Source organism: Pteropus alecto, unplaced genomic scaffold, assembly GCF_000325575.1.
Source record: "Pteropus alecto unplaced genomic scaffold, ASM32557v1 scaffold60, whole genome shotgun sequence".
Lineage (NCBI taxonomy): Eukaryota > Metazoa > Chordata > Mammalia > Chiroptera > Pteropodidae > Pteropus > Pteropus alecto.
Genome location: NW_006430726.1, coordinates 5,468,778 through 5,491,189, shown reverse-complemented (window position 1 = coordinate 5,491,189; position 22,412 = coordinate 5,468,778). Strand labels below are relative to the sequence as shown.

Below are 22,412 nucleotides of genomic sequence, written 5' to 3'. Positions count from 1 at the left end.
CCGGGCTCGTATGTCTGTTTTCTTTGCCAGATTAGGAACATTTTCTGTCATTATTTCTTCAAATAGGTTTTCAGTTCTTTGCTCTCCCTCTTCTTCTGGTACCACCATGATGCAAATGTTTGTCCCACAGGCCCCTTAAAATATACTCATTTAAAAAATGCTTTTTTCTGTTTTAATTGGATGTTTTCCACTGCCTTGTCTTTCAGGTGGGTGATTCGATCTTCTGCTTCATCTACTCTGTTGATTTCGTCTAATGTAGTCTTCATTTTAATTATCGTATTCTTCATTTCTGACTGGTTCTTTAGTATAGTTTCTATCTTTGTGTGTGTTCTCACTGAGTTCATTTCTTCTTCCCCTAAATTCCTTGACATTCGAACATTCTTTGAACCAGTGTTTGGAACTCCGTGTCTGGTAGATTGTTTGCCCCCATGTTGTTCTTTTTCTGGCGTTTTGTCCTGTTCTTTAATTTGGGACATATTTCTTTATGTCATCATTGTGGCTGCCTCCCTGTGTTTGTTTCTGTGTATTAGGTAGAGCTGCTGTGACTCCCAGTCTTGGTAGAGTGGCCTTATGTAGTAGGTGTCCTGTGGGACCCGGTGGCAGTCTCCTTGGTCACCAGAGCTGGGAGCACCAGGGGTGTGCCTTGTGTGGGTTGTGTGCGCCCTCCTGTTACAGCGGAGCCTTGCTTGCCTGTGGCATGTCAGTAGCGGGGCTGACTCTCGGGCTGGCTGGCTGTGAGGACCGGCATGACGACAGCAGATGAGGTGCTGTAAGGGTCAGACCCCACCAAGGAGGATTTGCTTTTGTGGGGATCGGGGTCCGACAAGTCCACCCTTTGGGTGTGTCTTTTGTGGGTCTAATTGGGTGATCTTCTGGTTTGGTCTGAAGCAGCCACCAGGTGTTGCTGGGGCCTGTGGGTTCTGGGGCCTCTTGGGAGGGGCCAAGTGCCTGTGCCCAGCCCAAGGCCACCTAGTAGGAGCTACAGAGTGATCGGCAGTTGGTAGCTGCCTGTGCTGGGCCTGGGGGCAGCTGGCAGAGGCTAAGCTGGGAACGAAGGCCAGCTGCCACTTGTGCTGGGGTGGGAGCCACTGAGGCCAGCCTCTGATTGTTTGGGGTTTATGAACCTTTGAGAGGTTTTAGGAAAGTCTGCAGTTTGGGCCAAGTCCAGCCACTTGCAAAGAGCAGCCACTGAAAGAGGTTTGGACTGGTGCGGGTTGGGTGGGGCGAGCAGCAATAGCCAGGTTGATGGACACTCAGATTTGGCACTTGCCTGTGCCTGCATTCTGGGTGGGGGGCAGGCTCAACCAAGGGACAGTGGCATCTGCAGCACTTCTGTCCGGCGGAGCTGACCCCCTGACCTTCACCCGGAAGTCAGAAAATTCATTTCCTCCCCGTATGTCCCTGGTGCTTTTTGATCTGCTGTCCCTTTGCTGAAACTTAGGGCGAGTGAGTGTGAGCGAGTGAGTGTGAGCAAGTGAGTGTGAGCGAGTGAGTGCGTGCTCAGGCCCCCGAAGACAACACCTGGGTATCCAGCCACCTTGTCTCTCCCAGCACAGTCCCAAATTTGCACAGCCAGATGTTGTGGGGACTCCTCTTCCCGCCAGTGGTGCCCCTGGCTCAGCTGGGACCCTCGGCTCCTCGAGGGGACCACCTCAGCCAAGCTCTCTGATTCTAAGTGCCACATCGTGGGTGTGGGACCAGCCTGCTCCGTGTCTCTGCCTCCCCTACGCCTCGACGTGGCTTCTCCCGCACACCCTTAGCTGTAGGAGTTCGGTTTGGCTAGTCTTCGGTGGTTCCTGGGGCGAGGGTTCTATAATTTCACTGTAACTTGGATGTGGCTGTGGTAGGCGAGCTCAGTGTTTCCCTACTCTGCCATCTTGACAAGAGTCACGTTCGCTAGAATTTTCACGTCCACGAAGACTTCGGTGTGGAGCTGTGTGTCGTCGTGGCTCAGGGAGGGAGGGGAAGAGCCCGGGCGCGGCATGCCCGTGGGAGCGAGCGCGTCACGGCCGCGTGGCTTCCTGGGCCGCGCTCTGCGTCCGCGGATGAGGGCTTCCGGTTCCGTCACCGCGTTCCGGCCTCGGCCCTCCGATTGGAAGTCGGTGCCAACCGGGTGGGAATCTGAGTCGCTGTCGGCGGAGCTCCGCGGCTCGTAGCAGCTGTTCCGTTATATCCTGCATCATGACAGGCAGGTCACAGCATAAGGACTCGCCAAGGAGTTTTAAAGGACACCGGACAGCTCCTTCCTTAGGCTCAGCAGCCCTGTCAGATGGTGGTGATTGTCCCGTCGTGTGGAGGAGGCGGCTGAAGATGAAAGGACTTCCCCACATTGACAGCCACCAGTGTAGAAGCCGCCCCGACCCCAAGCGCTCCCCGTTCGCTTTGCTGTTTGCCCAGAACAGGAGGCGACCTTGCGGCGTTCCAGAGAGCAAGCACGTTTCCTTTTGCCTCCTGAAGATTTTGACTTGCTACGACAAATGTGCGTGATTTTAGTCATTAAGGAAAGGGAGGGAAAAAACCACAAGGAATATGGACATATAGAATAAAATAATTAAAAAATAAAATATCACCTTGTAGATAGATCATCGTGCAATCCCAGAAGATGCTGGCTCTGTAGGGAGACGTGTGGGAAAGACCTCCTGGTCCATAGCTGTGCGTGTGACGGGGCATGCAGGAGCGGCTTGTCACTTTGTGCCGTGGTGCGCATCATGCTCTGTGCACTACCATTTAGGTGTTTGGTTATGAAAGCTTAGCAGGCATCAGAATTGCTTGTCAAGTGGGTCTCTGGGCCTCGTGGGCTGTCTCCCCTGGGCCGTTCACCTCTCCCAGGCCGGCCAGGTGGCACTGCCTGTGGCTGCGTCCAGGGGCTGCGAGGTGCCCAGGCACAGCTTTGTAGGCTGCCGCACGCCAGCACCTGCGTGCTCTGGAAGGGCAAGCTGCTTGCTCTAGTCACCCCGCCTGCGAAGTGGGCATAAAAATAGGACCTGCCCCACGGAGCTGGCGAGAGGCTAACATGAAACGCAGTGCTCGGCAGAGCGTCTCGTGCATGAAAGCCGTCTGCAGATGTCCCCGTGCTTCATACGGGTGAAAACGGAGCTGTGTGTGCGTGTGCAAGTCCAGCGCGTCCCGCTGGGGCGAATTTTGATTTGTCTTCGTGCTGTAAGGAAAAAGCCCAGTAAGGAGCATGTGGCGATCGCTGACAGTGCGCAGCTGAGCGCTGTTAGCGAGGGGTCCCCTCTCCCTCAGTCTCTCGGGGGCTCCCCGCGGTGGGGGGTCTGGTTCCGTGCGGCAGGTGAGGAGACCGCAGCCGAGACGCGACCAAGGTCCCACGGCACGACCCCGGCGGCGCTTGCCGTGAACTCGACGCCCGAGTTCCACCCAGGGGGCTCTCGGCTGGACCTTTGTCGCCCTGCCCCGTCAGGCCCAGGGAGCCGGCCTGTGGAGACTGGGACGCAGTCAGAGACCCCCTTTCCCGGAGGAGGTCCCGGGGCACAGATGCGATAGGTCCCACTCTGAGGCGCAGACCAGACGCCCTGCACCACCGAGGGTCTGGCGGCGTCTCAGCTGTCCCGTGGACCGAACGCACCGTCTGTGAGCCCAGCCACAGGGGGAGGCAGGCTCCGGCTCAGGCACCGCTTACGCGGGCCTCGTGTGGGAAGCCGGCGGCTCTCCCAGCCCTCCCGCCCGCAAGGTGGCCTTGGGGGCCCGCAGCCGGCGGCCCCAGGGAACCGAGGGTCTGGGAGTCAGCAGAGCGCCCGAGGCCCACGCTCCCCGCACTGCAGACAGCCCTGCAGCATGGGACTGTGCCCCACACCCGCTGACAAAGGCAGCCTTGACTCCAGTGTGCCTCCCTTGGCACCGTGGCCTGACCTCCCAGCAGTGGCCGCGTCTCTGCAGCCTCATGTGGCATTCCGAGGGCTCCTACGGTGGCACCTACTCCCTCATTAAAACCCCAGGAAGCCCTGAAACATTTGGTGGCGAGTAGCCAGAAGCATGCTGTTCCCCGGGAAGGGAGGGGCACGCCCGGGCCGCAGAGGGCGCCGACGGCTCACAGAGCCTGTGCTCAGCAGTTACGTGTGGGATGGCCGTCAGGGGGCAGATGGGTTAAATGTCACCTTAGACTAGGCTCTCCAAGGGGACATGCGTGGGGGAAGTTCCCTGGTACATGGCCACAATACTGATAGGACAAACAGAAGCTCTTTGTCCCTTTGTGCTGTGGTTCTCTGTGCTGTGTCAGGCCCCTGGCTCTCAAACCTGAGCATCCCCCCAGGGAGCTGGGAGACCTTGCCGGGCCAGTGATGGGCTGAGACCCATGGTCACCAGGCCTGGCACATGATAGGTGCTGAACAAATTTTTGTGCAGTGACTCCTTCTCTTGTAAAATGGATCCGATGACATTGACTGGACGGACGGCAGGGTCGTGCGGGTGGACGTTTTGTAAAGCTATATGGTGTGCGAGGTTGTTCCCTTCCCGCCTTCCCAGCTGCGGGCTGACCCGGGAGGGCAGGGAGGCTCCCTGGGGTGCTGGCCTGGCCCTCTGGGCGTTCTCTGCCAGCCCAGCAGATGGCAGCCTTTGCCCCGAGGCCGGGCCTCCCGCGCTGGCAGCCCTTCCCCGCAGCACGGCTCTTCCTGCAGAGGAGTCAGATGGCTGCGGCGGGGGTCCCAGCGGATCCGCGCCAGGTCATACTCATTCGTCCCGAGTCACCTGTCTGGAGCAGGTGGTGAAGGCAGGGCCGACCCACAGCGTGCCAGCGTCAGAGCCTGGGATCTGACGTGCAGACTCGCCTCTGTGAGGAAAGTGTGTCCATGTCTCATTCTTTGCCGTCTCTGCCCCGGGCCCGGGCCCCAGGCTGTCCTGGGTAAATGACGCCCTGGTCACTGCTGGGCAGCTGGAGAGAGAAGCGAGGGAGGTGGCAGCCCTGGGGACTGTGAGCAGGGAGGCAAGTGGGCCCAGGTGAGTGAATGTCCCCGGGCAGCCTCTCGGACAGGTGGCCATTCACCGAGACAGGAGGCTGGCCTGTCTGCTGGGGGGGGAAGGTCTGGGCTGCTGGAACTTAATTTCATGTTTGGACGCTGTGCTGGGGTCGGGGTAGGAGCAGAAGCCAACATCACCTGGGAGGGAATCGTGGGCTCCGTGTTCATAGTGAGGTGAGGAGGAAGCAGCTTCCGGAGGTCGGGTGGACACAGGGGTGTCATTCATCCTTGCCCTGCGGCCCTGGGAGCATCTGGGTCTGGGATTTTCACGGTATCAGCCTAGACCTCATCCTCGGGACTGGGCTGTGTGAGGGGAGAGAGAAGGGAGGGACAGGGTAGGACAGGGTCGGCGGGCACCCGGAGGAGGCCTCCCCACTGCCCGCAGGCTCCTTCTGCCCAGGCGGCACGTTCACGGGCATCCCTGACCCTGACCGGGGGGGCCTGCCCTTTGCCTGTCAGTCACTCCACTGGCTCTAGGCGAGGGGCGGGCGTCCGTCCCTGGGCTGGCTCTGTGCGATGGCTGGCGGACCTGCTGCTCTCTGCCGGGGACTGTCTTCCAGCAGATGCCTCGCTCCCTGTGTGACATGGAGCCATCCGCTCCTCTTTCCAAGTGGAATCTTCCTGGTTCAGGCCGAGCCCCCTCCAAGGCTCGAAAGCAAGTTGTCTGTGTGTGTGCGTGTGCGCACGCGCGTGCACGCAGAGAAATAGAAATAATCTTAGATGATGTGTAACTTCTTACCAAAATGCAAACCAAATATCATCTTACAAACACATACACATTTTTTCCGCTGCTGTCTGTGCAGCGCAAGGTTTACCGCGTTCTCCCACATGTTTGCAGAGTGTTCCCCGCGTCTTCGTGGTGAGCTGAGCACGGGCAGCTCACGGGCTTGTTCGAGATGGGGTTTCTACGCCAGCTCTTGGTTCCCCATTCGGGAGAGGCCAGGTGAGGGTATTCAGATGTCTGGTTCTCCTTGACAAGTGTCATTTGGTCAGGGAACACCTTCATACTTTAAATGCAGGCATCCAATACCGAAGATCTGACAGGGGCCATTCACTGAGCCGGGGCGGGGGGCGGGGGGCGAGCGTTTCATCACAAAAGGTCTACACAGATGTGGGGGCAGGGGGAAAGGATGTGGAAATCCAGCGGCGGAAAGTCGGGGAAATTGCTACCTGATAACTTTTACATTTCTGTGAAGAAGTTCACGTCACCTGTTTATGATGAGGAGAGATATAAGTCTGGTTTTTAAGAAGGTGGAGTTTCAGTCATTGCTGAGAATGAGTGATCGAGCTAACGGTGGAGCCTGTAGTACAGTTGTTGGCAGAGCCGGAGGCCCCGTTGGTGGCAGCGATGGCTTATGATACCCGGCTGCCTACGTGTCGGCGTGTCCCCTGCAGGGCTCAGAAACCTGCAGCCTGCGGCTGGGGCGTCACTGTCATCTCAGATGGAGGGACTACAGTACAGGACTCCGGGATGCTGGCCAGGGGGTCCTTGAAGAAGTGGACCAGCACTGAATTAGCTTAAAGTAAAACGTCTCGAACAGTGCCCGGGGGACGCTGGGCTCCTACACATTCATTCACTTTAATTCATTGCTATTGGCTGCTCTAGATGGTTGGTGAATAAACCAATACAATTAAAAGGCTAATAATGCAGAAAAAAGTAAATCTGTGCAACTCGGGTGTTAAAAACCAGTCTTCAGAAGTTTCGTGGGACAGGGTTTCTGTCCGGTGAAGCGCCGGGAGCCTCGGCTCTTCCTGCTTCGGTGCTGGATGCGCACAGACAGGGCCACTGGGCCGGGAGTGCCCCGCAGTCGCTGCTCTGGCAGCGAGCTTGATTGGTGGCCTGAGCCCGCGTCGCTCACTGGGGGCAGCCACAGGCCCCTTTGCCACCTGCCTCCTGGAAATTGACTCCATGGGCGGCGCCTCTCGGCAAAGCTCGCTGCCAGTGACGCTGTCGACCTGCTGTGCGAAGCCAGTCTTTGACCCGTCAGGCTGCAAGGGGTTGATCCAGCGGCCACGGGTGATGGCAGGAGGCCCTAGGCCGGGCTGTGACACTGGCCGAGGAGTGACCTCGGGCCCAGGGAAGGGCACACAGGTTTGCCAAGGGCCTGTCATGTGCTAAGGCCTGTGGCAGGCACTGCCCGGCCGTCTCCTTTCTCCACGCACATCACCCCAGGCTCCCACCCTTTCTCTGGGACCGGGGCACAGACGTCAGTGGTCTTCACGCTGGGCTCGGTGCCCTCTCCACCCTTTCCACCTCTGACCCGCAGACTGCTGTCTGAAGAATGGCTTCCCAGGTTAAACGTCGCGCAAGCACCGGTTCTGATCCCTGCAGCCCCCGTGACCGACTGCTGGCTCTCCTGCGGGTGCTCGCTGTGGCTCCGATTTCGTACCTCTCTGGGCCTCCCTTTCCCTGTGTGTGGGGTGAGGGTGTGGATCAGAGACGCTCTGGCCTCCATGAGCCTTGATGGAGAGAGGATGGGGACCTCTCGGGCTCACTTAACCCCATTTGGCCGCAGGCCGGAAGGGCCAGGGACCCCGAGGGACAACCGTCCTGTGCCATGGGCCTGGGCACGCGCGGCTCGGCTCCAGGGCCCTGGTCTGGTTCCATTTGTCAGCAGCAAGTCTCGTGGCTTCTTCCTGTTTCCTCCTCCAGGGACCTACGAAGGGGTGGCTAAGTCCAGTGCAGCCACCACACGTCAACCGAGGGCCAGGGACCAGGACAGGAAGAAGGGCAGCCTCACGTCCTCCCTGAGGATGGAGCCGCACAGCCGATCTGGAAGGAGCAGAAAAGCCACCAAGTTCCGGTCCATCTCCCGGTCCCTGGTCCTCTGTAACGCCAAGGCCAGCGACGACGGCTCCAGCCCCGACGAGCAGGGCCCCGGTCCCTTTGAGGTCTCGCTGGGTCGGGGCGAGGAAGGCGTCTTCCACTCACCTGTGCAGCTGGCAGACACGTCGGAGGCTGGGCCCGGCAGCGTCCCCGATCTGACGCTGTGCTCTGAGGCCGCCGTCCGAGCCGCTGGGAGGGACCGAGGCAAGAACGGCAGGAGGATGTTCTTCACGAAGGTACTTCTGGGACGCGGGCTGGTGTCTGGTGTCATGAGCTGGAGGCTTTGAGCACTTTTATTCCAAAGGCAGGAAGGCACAGGGTTCGCATTCCGAACAAAAGCCAGGAGAAACTTGAGCAGGGTCCCCTGGAATGACAGCAGTGAACGTGGTAGTGCCTCAGGCTCAGTCAGTCGATGTTGCCTGAGATCGGGCAAGATACTGTGTCGGCTGGAAGTCATCTGAGCCTTGGTCCCTGCCGCAATGTGCTGGGAAGTTCTCGGCTCCCGACAGGCCGTATGTGGCAGACCATGGGCAGCTCACGTCACTCCCAGCGGAGAAGCTGTCAGGGCCTGGCTTCCAGGGCCGGGTGGAGGAGGGCGCCTTACATCAGGCAGGGCAGGGGCCCCGGATGCGTGAGTGCGTGCGGGGAGCGTTCCCACGTGCCTCCTGTCTGGTCCAGCACGGGCGTGAGTACCGAAGGGGCGCGTGGAGCCCCAAGGGAAGCGGGGACGGAAGACCGAGTGCCTGAATTCAGAGTGTTTTCTCTTGTGCTGGGACCGTATTTCCGTTTTGGCTGTCACAAGGAGGTCGAAGTTGCAGGGTGCCGTGAGATAGAGGCCGACTAGAGAATCTGACCCTCCAGTTGTCCCTCAGGTGCTGGGCCTTCAGCCTTCTGTTAGAGGTGGGATTTCTCAAGGGTCTGGACAGCCCCGAACCTTGGAGCTAGGTGGGTTCACTCGGTGACGGGCCAGCCCAGGGGTTTCTCCCACACCCCACTGGACATCCCACTGGGCACAGGCACGACTGTCAACAGCCAGCAGGGAAGGCGTCCCAGCACCTGCGGAGGACCCGGTCCCTTCGCACAGCTGGTCTCCTTGAGAAAATCATGGCTTAGCATGTGTCTGATGAACAACATCATGTGACAGGTCGGGGGTCACATGGAGAGGACAGCCCCAGTCATCTCCAGACACAGGCAGCTTCCTGCAGGGCCCACGCGGCCCAGGCTGCTCCATCCCCCGCGATGTGACTCTATTGCAAGTTTGGGTGGAAGGGTGGACCCGCAGCCCCGGGGGGTTGGGGGAGCCCGGCTGGGCTCCTGGTTTGCCATGAATCGTGTGACCTGTTCGCAGTCCACCAGCCAAGAGTCAGATGCGTTAAAGACGGTCTCCATGACACAGGTCAGAGTGCAGGCAAATGAACTCAGAAATCGTCCCGGGAGTGCAGCAGACTCCACGACGAATGTCTCTCGTTTCCGCTTCATGGTGCGCGTATGGCCTGAGCACCTGTTCTGCGCCGGACACCGTGGGGACGTTGTCTAAAGCAGATCGGGAAAAACATCCGGGGGCTGTGGGGGCTCCAGAGGAGGAGGGGGCCGTCCCGGGGCCGGCGTGAGGGGGCACCGGGCTGTGCCCACTCGGGTCTCGGGCGGAGCTGGGCAGACCGTCTGTGCCCCCTGCCACCTTGGTCCTGGTGGGGCGAGGTGCGTATTAACTTTGTGATGTTCAGCAGTGAAGGGCCCTGAAGACCAGTGAGCAGGATAAGGGGGCAGGGAGCGGCAGCGGGCTCGCTGCCTTTTCTGAAAAGGTGGTGACGGAGACTTTTCTAAAAGTGGCATTTGAGCAAGGAGCGGAGCAGCGAGTCACGTGAGCGTCTCAGGGAGGAGCGGCCTGGCAGAGGGGACAGCGTCAGGGAGGGCAGGGAGAGGGGGAACGGTAGGAGATGGAAGCGGGGTGCTCGCCGTGGCCAGGCTTGGAGTGTCCTCAGAAGGAGAGGAGGAGATGGAAGGCTGAGCGGGGGACTGGCGTGCTCCTTGCCAGGAGCGCTCAAGCTGCCGGGCGGGACGGGGCGCAGGGCTGCGTCAGGGAGCCCCGCAGCTGTGCTGAGGGGGCAGCAGGAGAGGACCGAGTGGGGTCGCGTCGGGACGGAGTTTCCAGGCAAAGTGCACAGGACTTGCGGACGGCAGGATGTGGCGTGTCGAGTGTGAGCGAGGGACGGAGGCGAGTTCGTCTGCAGGTTTTGAGCCTGCGGTTCGGGTGAAGGAGGTGCTGAGCTCTGAGTCCGAAGCTCTTGGGGCTGGAAAAGTGGTCAGCAGCAGGCCAGAGGTGCCCGGGAGGACAGTGAGCGGGCCAAGGGGACTGCACGGGCAAAGGCCTGGGGGGAGGCGGCCCCGTCGGGGCCCCGGGCAGCGTCTGGCTCCGTGCGCGGCTGTGGTCGTGCAGCAGGAGGCCGGATGCCTGCGGAAGCCCTGGGACCGCGTGCAGGGGACAGTGGTGCAGGACAAGCTGCCCCTGGCCATCGCCTCGTGCCTCATACATGCACCACACTGTGCTTTAAAACACGTTCCCACGGGTCCCGTCCCGTTGTCTCCCCCAGCAGCCCTGGCAGCGAGGTGGCCACAGCGCTGTCGCTGCGGGGGCAGGGCCCGTGGCACCGAGGGGCCCGTCACACTGCCTGCGCGGGTGCGAGTCCAGCTTTCCCACTTGGTACCGCATGGTCCCTGGCAAGCCGCGTCACCTCTCCGCCTCGGCTCTCTTACCTGCGAAACGCAGAACCTTACTGACGGGCGTCATCTGGATAACGTTATGATTAACGACTCGTGAGAAAATCTCCCTGGAACAGCCCACCGCACCCAGCCCTTGCTCGATGAGGATCGTTATTCTTCCTGTCTTGGGATGGGGACACTGCGCGATCCTGAGCAGTTAGGTAGTTAAGGAGTTCGGTAGCGTGACGAGTGCTTCCGTGTGCCAGGCAGTGAGTCGGAGCCCCCACGGTGCTCACAGGCCAGCGAAGGAGACGGACGAAGCGGGCCATCCCTCTGTCCGGACGTGGGAGCGGGAGTGTGGGGGAGGCCAGGGGCGCGCTCAGCAGGGACGGGCAGCTGCGTGTGGGGAAGGAAGTCCCCAGGTGCTGTTGACAGTGGGACACCCAAGCGAAGCCCACCCTGGTGAGGGGTCTGAACACGCGGAGGGCGTGCCAGGGGCTCAACGCTGGCTGAGCGTGGGGGGCGGGGTGACGTGCAGGTGGACTGAGGAGGCAGAGGGCGCTGGCCACGTCAGAACCTGCTGTCTTTTCCCTTTTTAAGCAGCACAGGTGACCCTTACCTGTCCATTAATGAGTTGGAAGCAAGTGAGGGATTGAGCTGTCTTGAGCAGGTCCCTTATCAAAAGTGCCAGGGCAGAAAGGTCAAAAGTGACAGCCAGTCCCGACGTCCCTTTCTTGTGGAGACCCCCTGGCCTCTGCCCTGCATCTCGCCTGGCGCTGCACCCAGGCGAGACTTAGCTGGGCCTCAGCAACGGCACGGTCACACTGGTTCCAAGACAGCATCTGGAAGGCGGGCGGTGACATCAGCGTCTCCTCTAGAAACGCCCAGCGTGAATATGAACGACGGGGAAGTTACAAAGCCCAGTTAAAAAAAGCCTCACTGGCTGTGTTGTGCTTGGCACAGCCTGGCGAGTAGATCACGGCCCAGGGACGCGCAGCCAAGAGTGGCAGCGCCTGGGCTGTGTCCTCCCGAAGGTGCCCTGGGCTCCTCCTTCAGGGGCACTGCCAGGCTCGGGGAGGAATTCAGATGGGAGGACGTTAAAGGCCAGACTCCCTAACCTAACGGACAAACACACAGCACTATTTATAACTCAGACCTTTGCGGAGGCTCCGGGGCTACTCCAGACCGCCGTCTTTTTCCGAAGGGAGGGAGCATTTTAGCGTGCCACGGCCACGGGGAAGGCCAGTCCAGTGGAGCCGAAGTTCACTCAGGCTCCCCCTCTTCCTCTTCCTTTCTCCCTTTGTCCCCCATTCCTTTCCTCCTCCTCCTTCAAACACCGGGGAAGCACCTGCTGTGAGCTGTCCGCCAGGGAGTAAGAAACAGGATTGTGCCCTTGGCGGTGGAGAGGGGGATGGGTCCAGCTGGATTACTGTGACCGAGAAGCAGTCTGAGAACAAGGAGCGAGCTCAGGTCGAGCTCAGGTCCATCCTGTGCACAGCTGCCCACGGCCCTGCAGATGGGCACGGAGGGCAGAAGAGGGGCTTCCTGGAGGGTCAGGAGGGAGCCAGAGGGGGCGCAGGTGGGCGGGCGGAAGCCCGGAAGCGGGGGGACACTCATCCCGCAGGTCTAGCCTGGCCTCACGTTTACGGAGGGATCTTCTTGAAGGAGCTGTCGTCTTCTGAACGATCATGAAGACACTTCCCCAAGCTTCTTCAAGAAGCTTTGTTTATTACCTTTCATATTTGAATCTTAAATTCACATGAAATAGATTTTTCTGTGCATTGTAAGATAGAAATGAAAAATAGTTTTGCTCTCCAGCCGACCTCACACTACTTTCTGAAATGCTTGTCCTTGCCCCCTCACACCGCGTCGTCCTTTTTATGAGTCGAGAACCATGTCTGTCTGTCTGTCTGTCTGTCTTTCTGGACTCCTTTCTGATCCATTAGTCTCGTTTTATTTTTCCTTGCAGTGATGTCGTAAAGTTTTAATTTTGACAGGTCTATAAGTTTTTTGGTATCTGGGAATGTAAATCCTCCAGCTTTTTTCTTCAAAGTAAACTTGGCTGTTCTGTTGGAATTTTTATTGGAATCGCATTGACTCGATAGATCTATTTGAAAAGAACTGAGTCTTCACAGTGTTGAATCTCCCAATTCTTTACATAATATATTTCCCCAAAGTGTGACTGTAGTTTTGGGGTTTGTTTTTCAGCATACACAATCATTTTTTGGCCACTTAAAATTTTTCTCCATTACAGTTCATACTCAGGATTACATTAGCTTCAGGTGTGCAGTGTAGCGAGCAGACCCTTACTTAACTTAGACAGTGACCCCCCGGCAGGCCCACTGCCCACCTGGCACCACATGCAGTTGCCACGATATTACTGACCACATTCCCTCTGCAGCCCTTTGCACCCCGTGACTGTTTCTGTAGATGGCAGTTTGTACTTAATTCCTTCGCCTTTTCCACCCACCCCTCCGAATCCTTTGCCCTCTGCTGACCATCCGCTGGTTCTCTGTATCTACGAGTTCGTTTCTGTTTGTTCCTTTATTTTGTTCTTTAGGTTCCACATGTAAGTGAAGTGATACGGCATTCGTCTCTCTCTGACTGACTGCACTGAGCATAATACCCTCTAGGTCCGTCCATGTCGTCACAAATGATAAGATTTCATTCTTTTCTGTGGCTTATATTCCATTGTATATATGAACCGTAGCTTCTTTATCTAGTCGTCTGTTGATGGGCACTTAAGTTGCTTCCATACGTTGGCTTTTGTAAATAGTGCTGCAGCGAACATAAGGGTGCATAGCTCTTCTCGAATTACTGTTTTGGGTTTCTTTGGATAAATACCCAGAAATGGAATTGCTAAGATATAAGGTAATTCTATTTTTAATTTTTCGAAGAAACTTTGTACTGTTTTTCATTATGGCTTCACTAATTTATAACCCTACCAGCAGTGCAGAGGATTCCCACATCCTGGCCAACACTTGTTTGTTGATTTTTTGATGGCCATTCTGACAGGTGTGAGGTGATATCTCATGGTGGTTTTAATTTGCATTTCTCTGATGGTTAGTGAGGTTGAGCATTTTTTCATTTGTCTGTTGGCCATGTGTATGTCCTCTTTGGAGAAATGTCTATTCAGGTCCTCTGCTCGATTTTTAATCAGATTGTTTTTTTTTTGTTTTTTGTGGGTTGTTTTTGGTGTTAAGTTGTATGAGTTTGGATATTAACCCTTTATTGGATGATCACTGGCAAATATCTTCTCCCATTTGGTAGGTTGTCTTTCTGTTTTGTGAATAGCTTCGTTCGCTGTGAAAAAAACTTTTTAGTGTGATGGAGTCCTATTTGTTTGTTTATTTTTTTCGTTTCCCTCACCTGAGGAGACATATCCAGAAACACTGCTAAGGGCGATGGCACAGAGTTTACTGCCTATGTTACCTTCTAGGAGTTTTGTGGTTTGGGGTCTTACATTTAAGTCTTTAATTCGTTTAGAGTTTATGCTTGTGTCGGGTGCAAGAAAGCAGTCGTTTCGTTGTTTTCCACGTCTGTCCAGTTTCCCCACGTGGCGCACCCTCGCCACCTGTCACAGGTTGATGCACCATCCAGGTGTGGGTTTACTTCTGAGCTCTCTGCTGTTTCATCGATCTGTGTGCCTTTTACGCCAGGACCATGGCCTTTCGATGGCTCCAGCCTCGTGGTACAGTTTGATATCAGCTAGCGTGATGCCTCCAACTGTTCCTTCTCAAGATTGCTTTGGCTATTTGGGGTCTCTGTGGTTCTGTGTAAATTTTAGGATTATTTCTTCTAGTTCTGTGAAAAATTCCCTTGGTATTTTGATAGAGATTGCATGAATCTATAGGTTGCTTTGGGCAGTGCAGACATTGTTGATGAAATTAGTTCTTCCTACCCATTAGCACAGTGTGTGCTTTCATTTATTTGTATCTTCTGTTTCTTTCTTCACTGTCTTATAGTTTTCCGAGTACAGTCTTTTACCTCCTCAGTTAACTTTTTTCCTAGATATTTGATTCTCTCTGATACAATTGTAAATGGGATTGTTTTCTTAATTTCTCTTTCTGATACTTCATTATTGGTATATAAAAATGCACCTGATTTCTCAATATTCTGTATCCTACTTTACTAAATTCGTTTATCAGTTCTAATAGTTTTTTGGTGGACTCTTGAGGGTTTTCTATACATAGTACCGTGTCATCTGCAAATAATGGCAGTTTTACTTGCTTTCCAATTTGGATGCCTTTTATTTTATGTATTTTTGACTGATTGCTTTGGCTATGTGAAAGTGAACATCCTTGTTTTTTTTTTTTCTGATCTAACACCTTAGCTTTTCACCATTGAGTATGACATTAGCTGTAGTTTTGTCAAATATGACCTTCGTTATGTTGAGGTATGTTTCCTCTATTCCCACTTTGCTGAGTTTTTATCATAAATAGATGTTAGATTTTGTCATATACTTTTTGTGCATCTATTGATATATGATTTTTATCATTCTCTTTATGTGCTATATCACATTAATTGATTTGTGGATATTGAACCACTTAAGATTGGCGTATGGTCTTTTTAATGTATTGCTGAATTCATTTTGCTAATATTAAGGATTTTTGCATCTACGTCATCACAGATACTTGCCTGTGATTTTGTGTTTTTCGTAATGTGTTTGTCTGGTTTTGGTATCAAGGTAATGCTGGCCTCGTAACACGATCTTGGGAGGTTTCTCTTCTATTCAGTTTTTTGGAATAGTTTGGAAAGGGTTTAATTTTTTTTTTTTTTTTTTTTTTTTTGAGTGTTCGGTGAAATTCACCTGTGAAGCCATCTTAGGACTTAGGATTAGAACTTTTGTTTGTTGGGAGTTTTTTGATTCGTGACTCAATTTCCTTAGTAGTTATTGGTCTGTTCATTTTTGGCCCTTTTCGAATAGTCAGGCTTCTGTTTTCTCCCCTGCCCGGTCCCGCTGGCCAGGGCCTCCATCCGCTGCCGTGCTGGGTGGAAGCACAGACGTGGGCACCCTCGCCTCATTCCCGACGTGGGGGAGTTTCACTGTTCTCATAAGCATGATGTTAGCTATACTTTTTTTTTTTTTTTTTGTAAACACTCTTTATTGGATTGAGGAAGTTTCCTCTTTTACAATTGGAAAAGAAGTTTCGTGTTTCCCCTCATGAATTGTTGAGTTTCATCAAATGAATTTTTTTTTTCTGTAGTTACTGAGAAAATCTCATGGATTTCTCTACTTTGTTCTCATTAATATGGATGGCATCGATGGACTTTTTCGAATGTTAAAACAGTGTTGCATGCCTGGAATCAGCACAACCTGGCTATGACATATCATCCTTTTAATATAATTGTGGACTTCATACGTTACTATTTTGTGTGTGAGTTTTGCCATTTGTGTTTGTGAGACAGATTAACCTAAAATGTTCCGTTCTTTTAAGGTCCTTGTCTGGTTTTCATATTGCAGGTATGTTGACCTCATGAAACGAATTAGGAAATATTTCCTCTTTCCAGCCTCTGAAGTAGTTTGACTATACTTTTTTCGGTGGTTAGGAGAATTCACCTGCAAGCCATCTGGGCCTGGAGATTTCTTTGTGCAAAAGTTTTAAATTACTATTGAATCTATTTAATAGATGCAGGACTATTCAGTTGTTTTTTTTTAAATTTTATTTCATCCCATATGTCAGTTTCAGTAAGATGCACTTTTAGAATTTTTCTTTCATCTGAATTTCTGAATTTATTAACATAAAGTTCATAAAACCTTAGTGCATTTTAATTAAAAATGTCGAGATTAATTGTAGATTTACATGAGGTTGTAAAGGGTACTGCAGAGAGATCCTGTGGATCCTCTGCCAGTTCGCCCCAAAGGTAACATTTTACAGAACTGTAGTTCAGTATCACAAACAGCACGTTGACATGGGAAAAACCCACTCACCGTGTGCAGATTTCCCGCTTCCGTGTGCGTGTGTGTCTCTGTGTGTGCGCATGGCTTCGAAGACCGTGGTCGGAGCCGTGGTCATGCCCGTTTCATTCCTGATACTGACTCTTTGTCTTCTTCTTTCTTCCTCTCTCTCTCTCTCTCTCTCTCTCTCTCTCTCTCTCTCTCTCTCTCTCAAATAATCTTTCAGTCATTACAGGGATGTATTTTATGTCTTCTCATAAAATACAGATTTGATTTTGTTGAAGTTTCTCTGTCCTGTGTTTTCTACTTAATTTAGCTCAGCTCTTTATTATTTTTCTTCTACATTCTAATTTTTTGCCCTTTTTTCTAGATTTTTCAAGAATGGAAGCTTGGGTGGTTGATTTTCAGCTTTTCTTTTTTCTAATTTAAGGCTATAAATTTCTCTCTAAATTTAGTATCTTCATCCACCAATTTTGATATTTCATATTTTCATTGTTGTAGCTCGCTAACCTGATAGGTAAATATAGATGCGGGTCTTTCTCTGCTGTGACTTCTTGTGCGATTCATGGTTTATTTAGAAATGTATTATTTAACTTCCAGGCAGTTGAGGACTTCCTAGATTCTCTGTCTCTCCCTATCAATTCCTACATTGATTTTTCTGTAGTCAGATAAGTGAACATATTGTGAGTGATTTTCATCAATGAAAATTTGTTGAGACAGGATATTAGGTTGTTGGATAAAAAAGAGGTGTAAAATGTGATTATCAATCTTTCAGCATTTATCTTAAAATAGTGGATGATGACACAAGTTACATCTAATGAAATTTCAGGGGTGTGTGGGCCTCTCTCTGCTGCCTTATTTTCTGGTTTGTAGTCGTCCACAAAGTTTTACATTTCGCTTTCTTTCTCTGGCTCTCTTTAAGATTAATGTGTTTCGCACCACTGCGTCTCCTCTTTAGACGGCTCGTTAATTATCCATCTCACTGTTCTCTGAGTCTCACGCGGATGAGCGCTTGTCGGTTCTCACGCAGTTCGAAGCCCGGGAGCACACAGCCCCGTTCACACCTGCGCGTTTCCCGGTGTTACTGTCGCACGTTTCAGCTCTGCGTGTGCGTGACACTGGAGAGCGGGGCACGATGGTGGTTCTGCAGCGTCTGGAGTCACCCACAGTGCTTGACATCTCCCCGTACTGCTCTTCGTTCCTTCCCGTGGTTCTCTGACTTGGCTCGTGGCGGGCACATTCCTCCCGCCCGAGCAGCCCGGCCGCGAGCACGGGCGGGAGCAGGGGCGAGGGCGCCAGTGCCGCGCCGCGTGCCGAAGGTCTAACGTTCAGAAGTTACCGGGCACGGTGAAACACGTTTGAAAACATGTTTGTCCCCTGTGCGCACTTCGACAGTCAGGTTCACGTGAATCCTGGGACTCGTCTGAGTTGTGCCCCGGGATGTGGTAGCACAGGGAGAACCACTTCCTCTCTTGACCTCTGGCCATGGTCCCCTTTCTCCTGTTCTCAGGACTGACGGTACCACAAGGGGCCTTACGTGCAAGCGTATGGACACCCGTGGGTCTCTAACCATCGCCCCTGCACCCCAGCTAACAGCCACCTGGCCTGGCCCGCTTCCAGCCGAGGGATGTGCACACCAGTGGCGTGATTGGCTCTTGATAGGACAATCCCAGGGGAGAGGTGGCTTTGGGCGCACGAGCTCTGCGATGCAATCCGAGGCTTCCCACATCATTTTCTCAGTTTCCCGAATAGGCCTAAAGCCCTGTGTTTACTGACTCTGGAGCCGGCATCCTTTATGGCAATGGATGGGAGCGGGGCCGGCACATAGTCATGGCTCTGTAAACATTCGTGGCGGGAACGGCCGGGCGCCTTGGTGAGCACCGCGCGTCTGCCCATCAGGCGGGGTGTCTGCTGGCGCAGCCCGAGCTTGCGCTGCTTTTCTGAGCCGGCACGTGGCTTTACACTGGACGTGGCTTCGGGCCCTCCCACCGGCTGGGGTCCGGAGTCACTGGACCCTGGGAGTAGGACAGCCCCAGATGAGACCAGACGCGTGGTCCCGCTGGGGCTGCCCCCCTAAAAGGGTGCGGAGCGCTTTGATCCACAAGGGAGTGGCCGCAGCAGCGTGGAAAATCCAGCTTTTATTTTTTTATTTTCTCACAAATTCAAAATGTTGGTTGGGAAAGTCGCCACTCATGTAGCGTGACTCAGGCTGCGATGAGGTCAGACCAGCCGTCTGTGCCGTGGGTGGAGACAGGGTGGCCAAGGCCCCCGTGAGCAGACAGGGCCTTTCCTCTCGCTGCCTGTGAGCAGTTCAGCTTGCGGCTTGGAGGCCCAGGTTTCCTTGACAACTGGGAAACCCAATCCTCTGGCCACTCGCCTCTTCCCGCCACAGAAGAGCAGCCCCTGGGAGGACCATGGGCTCCAGGACTCCCACGGAGCCAGCCGCACGCCCCGTGTGTGGAGGAGGGGCAGGAGGCAGGGGTGGTCCCCGCGCAGGAAGCGGAGTGCCACCCACAGCTCTGACCCCTGCAGCTCCCTGTCTCCCAAACTCCACGTGAGCCCTAGTGGGGCTTCCCTGTCGGAGGTGTCGGAGCGGTGTGCCTGGGGGCTGGCGTCGGAGCCAGCAGGAAGGGCTTGGGGAAAGGTGCGGGGAGCGGGGGGCTGGGAGCGTTGGCGGCTTTCGTCTCCAGAGCCTCCGCAGTGCCGCTCTGCACGCCTCGCTCCTCTGGCGCTGCCGGAGCTCCCCGTCCCTGCAGCCCTGCCCGCTGCACAGGAGGCGCCGTCCGGCTGGCCCGGTCACGGGTGACCATCTGCTGCAGGGGGTGGTGCAGGAGCTGCCGGCCCGGGTCCCTTTTGCCCCTGGGTGGGGGCGGGAGCGTGAAGCACTCAGCTGACGGTGCCCCGCTGGGTGGGTCCTCCACCTGCCCGTGTCCTAGTTACAGAGGGCGCTGGGTCAGCCTGAGGCTTCGCTGTCGCCACCGCCACCGCTGCAGGGAGATGGGGGCCCTGCCTGAACCCTCGCGCTGGGGCGGGGGCGCGGCTCCCGCTGTCTCCGTAGGCCTCCCCTGTCCCGCTCGTCGGCCAGGCCCGGAGAGCCTTGTTTCGGTTTTATATCTTGTCTTTGCCCCTTGGCAGTTGTGGGTCGCAGGCCCCCAGCGCGCAGTTAGGGTGCATCGTCGATGAAGAGAAAGTTCGGGGAGTCACCATTTCTCAATCCTCAAGTCCCCAGGTCGCCGGCCAGCAGCCGTGGCCTCTCGGCCCGTGCAGTGGTTTCTGGGGCGCCTAGTTGTGTTTAGCAGAAAGGGAGAACTGAGGCCCGGAAACGGAAGTCTCAGTTCTGCTGGTTTTTGGAGGCGATGGAAACGCAGCTCCACGGCGACTCCTCTTCGGTGGACATTCCAGACGTTCATTCATTCGTGTCGTTTCATTTTGTCGTCGGTCATTGATTTTTCTCTGCTTTATGATATTCCATTGCGTGAACACAAACAATCCATTGGCCCACTCCACCGTCAGGGGACACGTGGCACCTTCGCCATTTCTCCCGTTTACGTCGGAGACTGCTGCCGCGGACGCTCACTCGTGCCTCCTTGGGCGTCTGCAGTTTGAGCGGGGCGTGAAGCCGGGGTGGGACCGCTCCGTACCAGGCGGCGCCAAGCGGCCCCCCACCTCCCTCAGCAGGCGGGGTCCTCGTCAGTGCCTGGCGTCCTCGGGCCTCTAAACCCTTTCCAGCCCTGGGCCTATCCAGTTGGTTTCCACATGCGTCGCCGCTGGCACGTCTCTCGTCACTTGTTTCCTTGTAGCTGGGACCTGCTGACTTCCTCTCACGTGTCCAGACGTTCTCGGCTTTTCTTTCAGGTCGTTGGTCTTTTTCTTTTCCCATCTTCTCCCTGCTTTTGTCATTTTACTCTTTTCATTGATAAGTAGAAGTTCTTCATTTCCATGTGGAATTTATCAGTCACATCCTTTAGAGTTTGTGCCGTTCGCCTCCTATTTAAGAAGTTTATCCTTTTTTAAACATTCCATCATAGTGGCTGTTCTCTGCTGTTGTCTTAGAGTTTGACCTTCCGTGTTTATGTGTTTAATCCACCGGGAATGGAGTCCGTGAGGTGTAGGGATACGCTGGCATCGTCCCCACACGGCTCACCAGTTGTCCCAGCACCTATGGAAGGGCCCCTCTGTCCCCACAGTGCTGGGGTCTGACACAAACCGAGCTCCCCCTGTGGGCGTGAGGCCGTTTCCAGGCTCTCCGTTCTCTTTTGTTGGTCAGTTTGTTTCCCTCGTGCCCAAACTCTACTTCTTATGAAGTCATTTTTGTTCCCTCGTACGGAAGATTTTCCCTCTTTTTGCTTACTTAGGTATGTCTGTTTCGGGCCCTTTGCTTCTCGATAGTAAGGATCAGTTTGTGATGTTCTAAAAAGTACTTGAAATTTTGTGAGTACTGCACTAAATTTATAGGTGAATGAGGGGGGTTGACATCCTATGATATAAAAATGTCCTGTTTTCATGACTCTCTCTCCATTACTTAGGCGGTAATGCCCCTCAGTAAGCTGTGTGCTTGTCTTCAGAAAGCGCTTACATATTCTTCGTTGGGTTAGTTCCTGGGCTTTCTTCATTTCCTGATCCAATTGTAAATGTCATCTCTTTAATGATTTTGTTTTCTAACTGCTGTTTTCCGGCGTATGGAAATATGATTTTAAAGTAGTTTTCAAGTCTTTGAGATTATTGCAGATTCACGTGAAGTCGTAAGGAAATAATCTGAGAGCCGTCTGCCTTCGTCTCCCCGACCGGGAGTATCTGGTGAAGCGACAGTGTAAACAGTGCAGTCAGGGGACTGGTTTGAGTCGACAGACAGACATTCCTGTCACCAGAGGGATCCTTCCTGTCGTCCTTTTACAGCCACACTCACTTCCCTGCCACCCGATAACTGAGAGAGACTGCCACTCAGGTAATGATGGGGCACCCCTCCCACAGACCGGCCGCCCGTACTGCGCCTCTGCTGAGAAGCAGCGGACATGTGCATGGAGGTGACTGCCAGGCCCCGACCTCAGTGACAAATCCCCCGCTTTGACAGCAGGAACGGAAGAGTTGCGTGTGCTGGTGGGAAGGCGGGCGGGGGCGCCTTCGCAGGCTCCTCCGATGAGAGGCCACCCGGGACACCCTGGGCCGAGAGTGACCAGGGCCCCCTGGGAGCCAAGGAAAGGTGATTCGTGCTTGCGAGTGATCTGCCGGCCTTGCTCGTGTGGGAGGACGCAGCCCGTGAGCTCCTTAAACGTGGTCAGCGGTTACGGTGGGACGTGTGGCGCCGTCAGCGCTGGCACAGGTCGTCCAGTTCAGCCGTCCACCTGCAAAGGAGGAACTGAGCTCAGACGATTCAGTGCCAAGTCCAGGGTCACGAGAGACTGAACGCTGCTGAGCCCACGATCCTCTGTCCACTCTGGCTCTCCGCGCATTTCCGATGAAACACCAAGGTCAGGGATTTACGGATGAAAAAGACTGAGCGAGGCCTTGCGATGATCCCGAGTTGGCCGAGTCCCGGGTCCCGGTGGGTGTTCAGGAAATAAAAGGCCCACAAAACGTGTGCGCTGCCTTCGTTTCGGGAGCTTTTGGGGCCATGTAGTTGTCGTTGCTGTTGTTTACGTGACTGATAGAAAATTGGTACTTAGGTCTCGGCTTCGGTTCGGGGCAGCACGTGCCCGTTCTTCCCTGTGGCAGCTGTCCAGTGAGCCAGGCCAAAGGGAAGCACGTCAGTTTTACACAGCCGTCCAGGAGACCGACAGTCGCCTGGTCAGATGCAGGTTTGGGGACCTCCGGCTGGTTGAGAGCCTGCTGCGTGGCGGGGGGAAGGGACCAGCCCCTGTCGTCTGTGTCTGAGACAGCTTTGACAGAGAGCCGCGCGGGGAGGGGCTCCTCCGCGCTGCCTTGTGCGTGCAGGAAAGGCTCCGTGACCTCCACGTGCAGGGGGGCAGCCGGCCGCTCCTGGCGCCATGACAGAGAGAGGCTGAGGCTGCATGTG

General features: G+C 54.8%; 1 protein-coding gene across 1 annotated transcript in view; it reads left to right on the top strand.

Moving 5' to 3' along the window:
- IL16 (interleukin 16) overlaps window positions 1-22,412 on the top strand; it is an 87,722-nt gene that overhangs the window by 28,014 nt on the left and 37,296 nt on the right. The window contains exon 4 of the mRNA XM_006905315.3: window positions 7,627-8,036. Within this exon, the coding sequence (XP_006905377.2) occupies window positions 7,627-8,036 (410 nt within the window). The remainder of the gene's footprint in view (window positions 1-7,626; window positions 8,037-22,412) is intronic.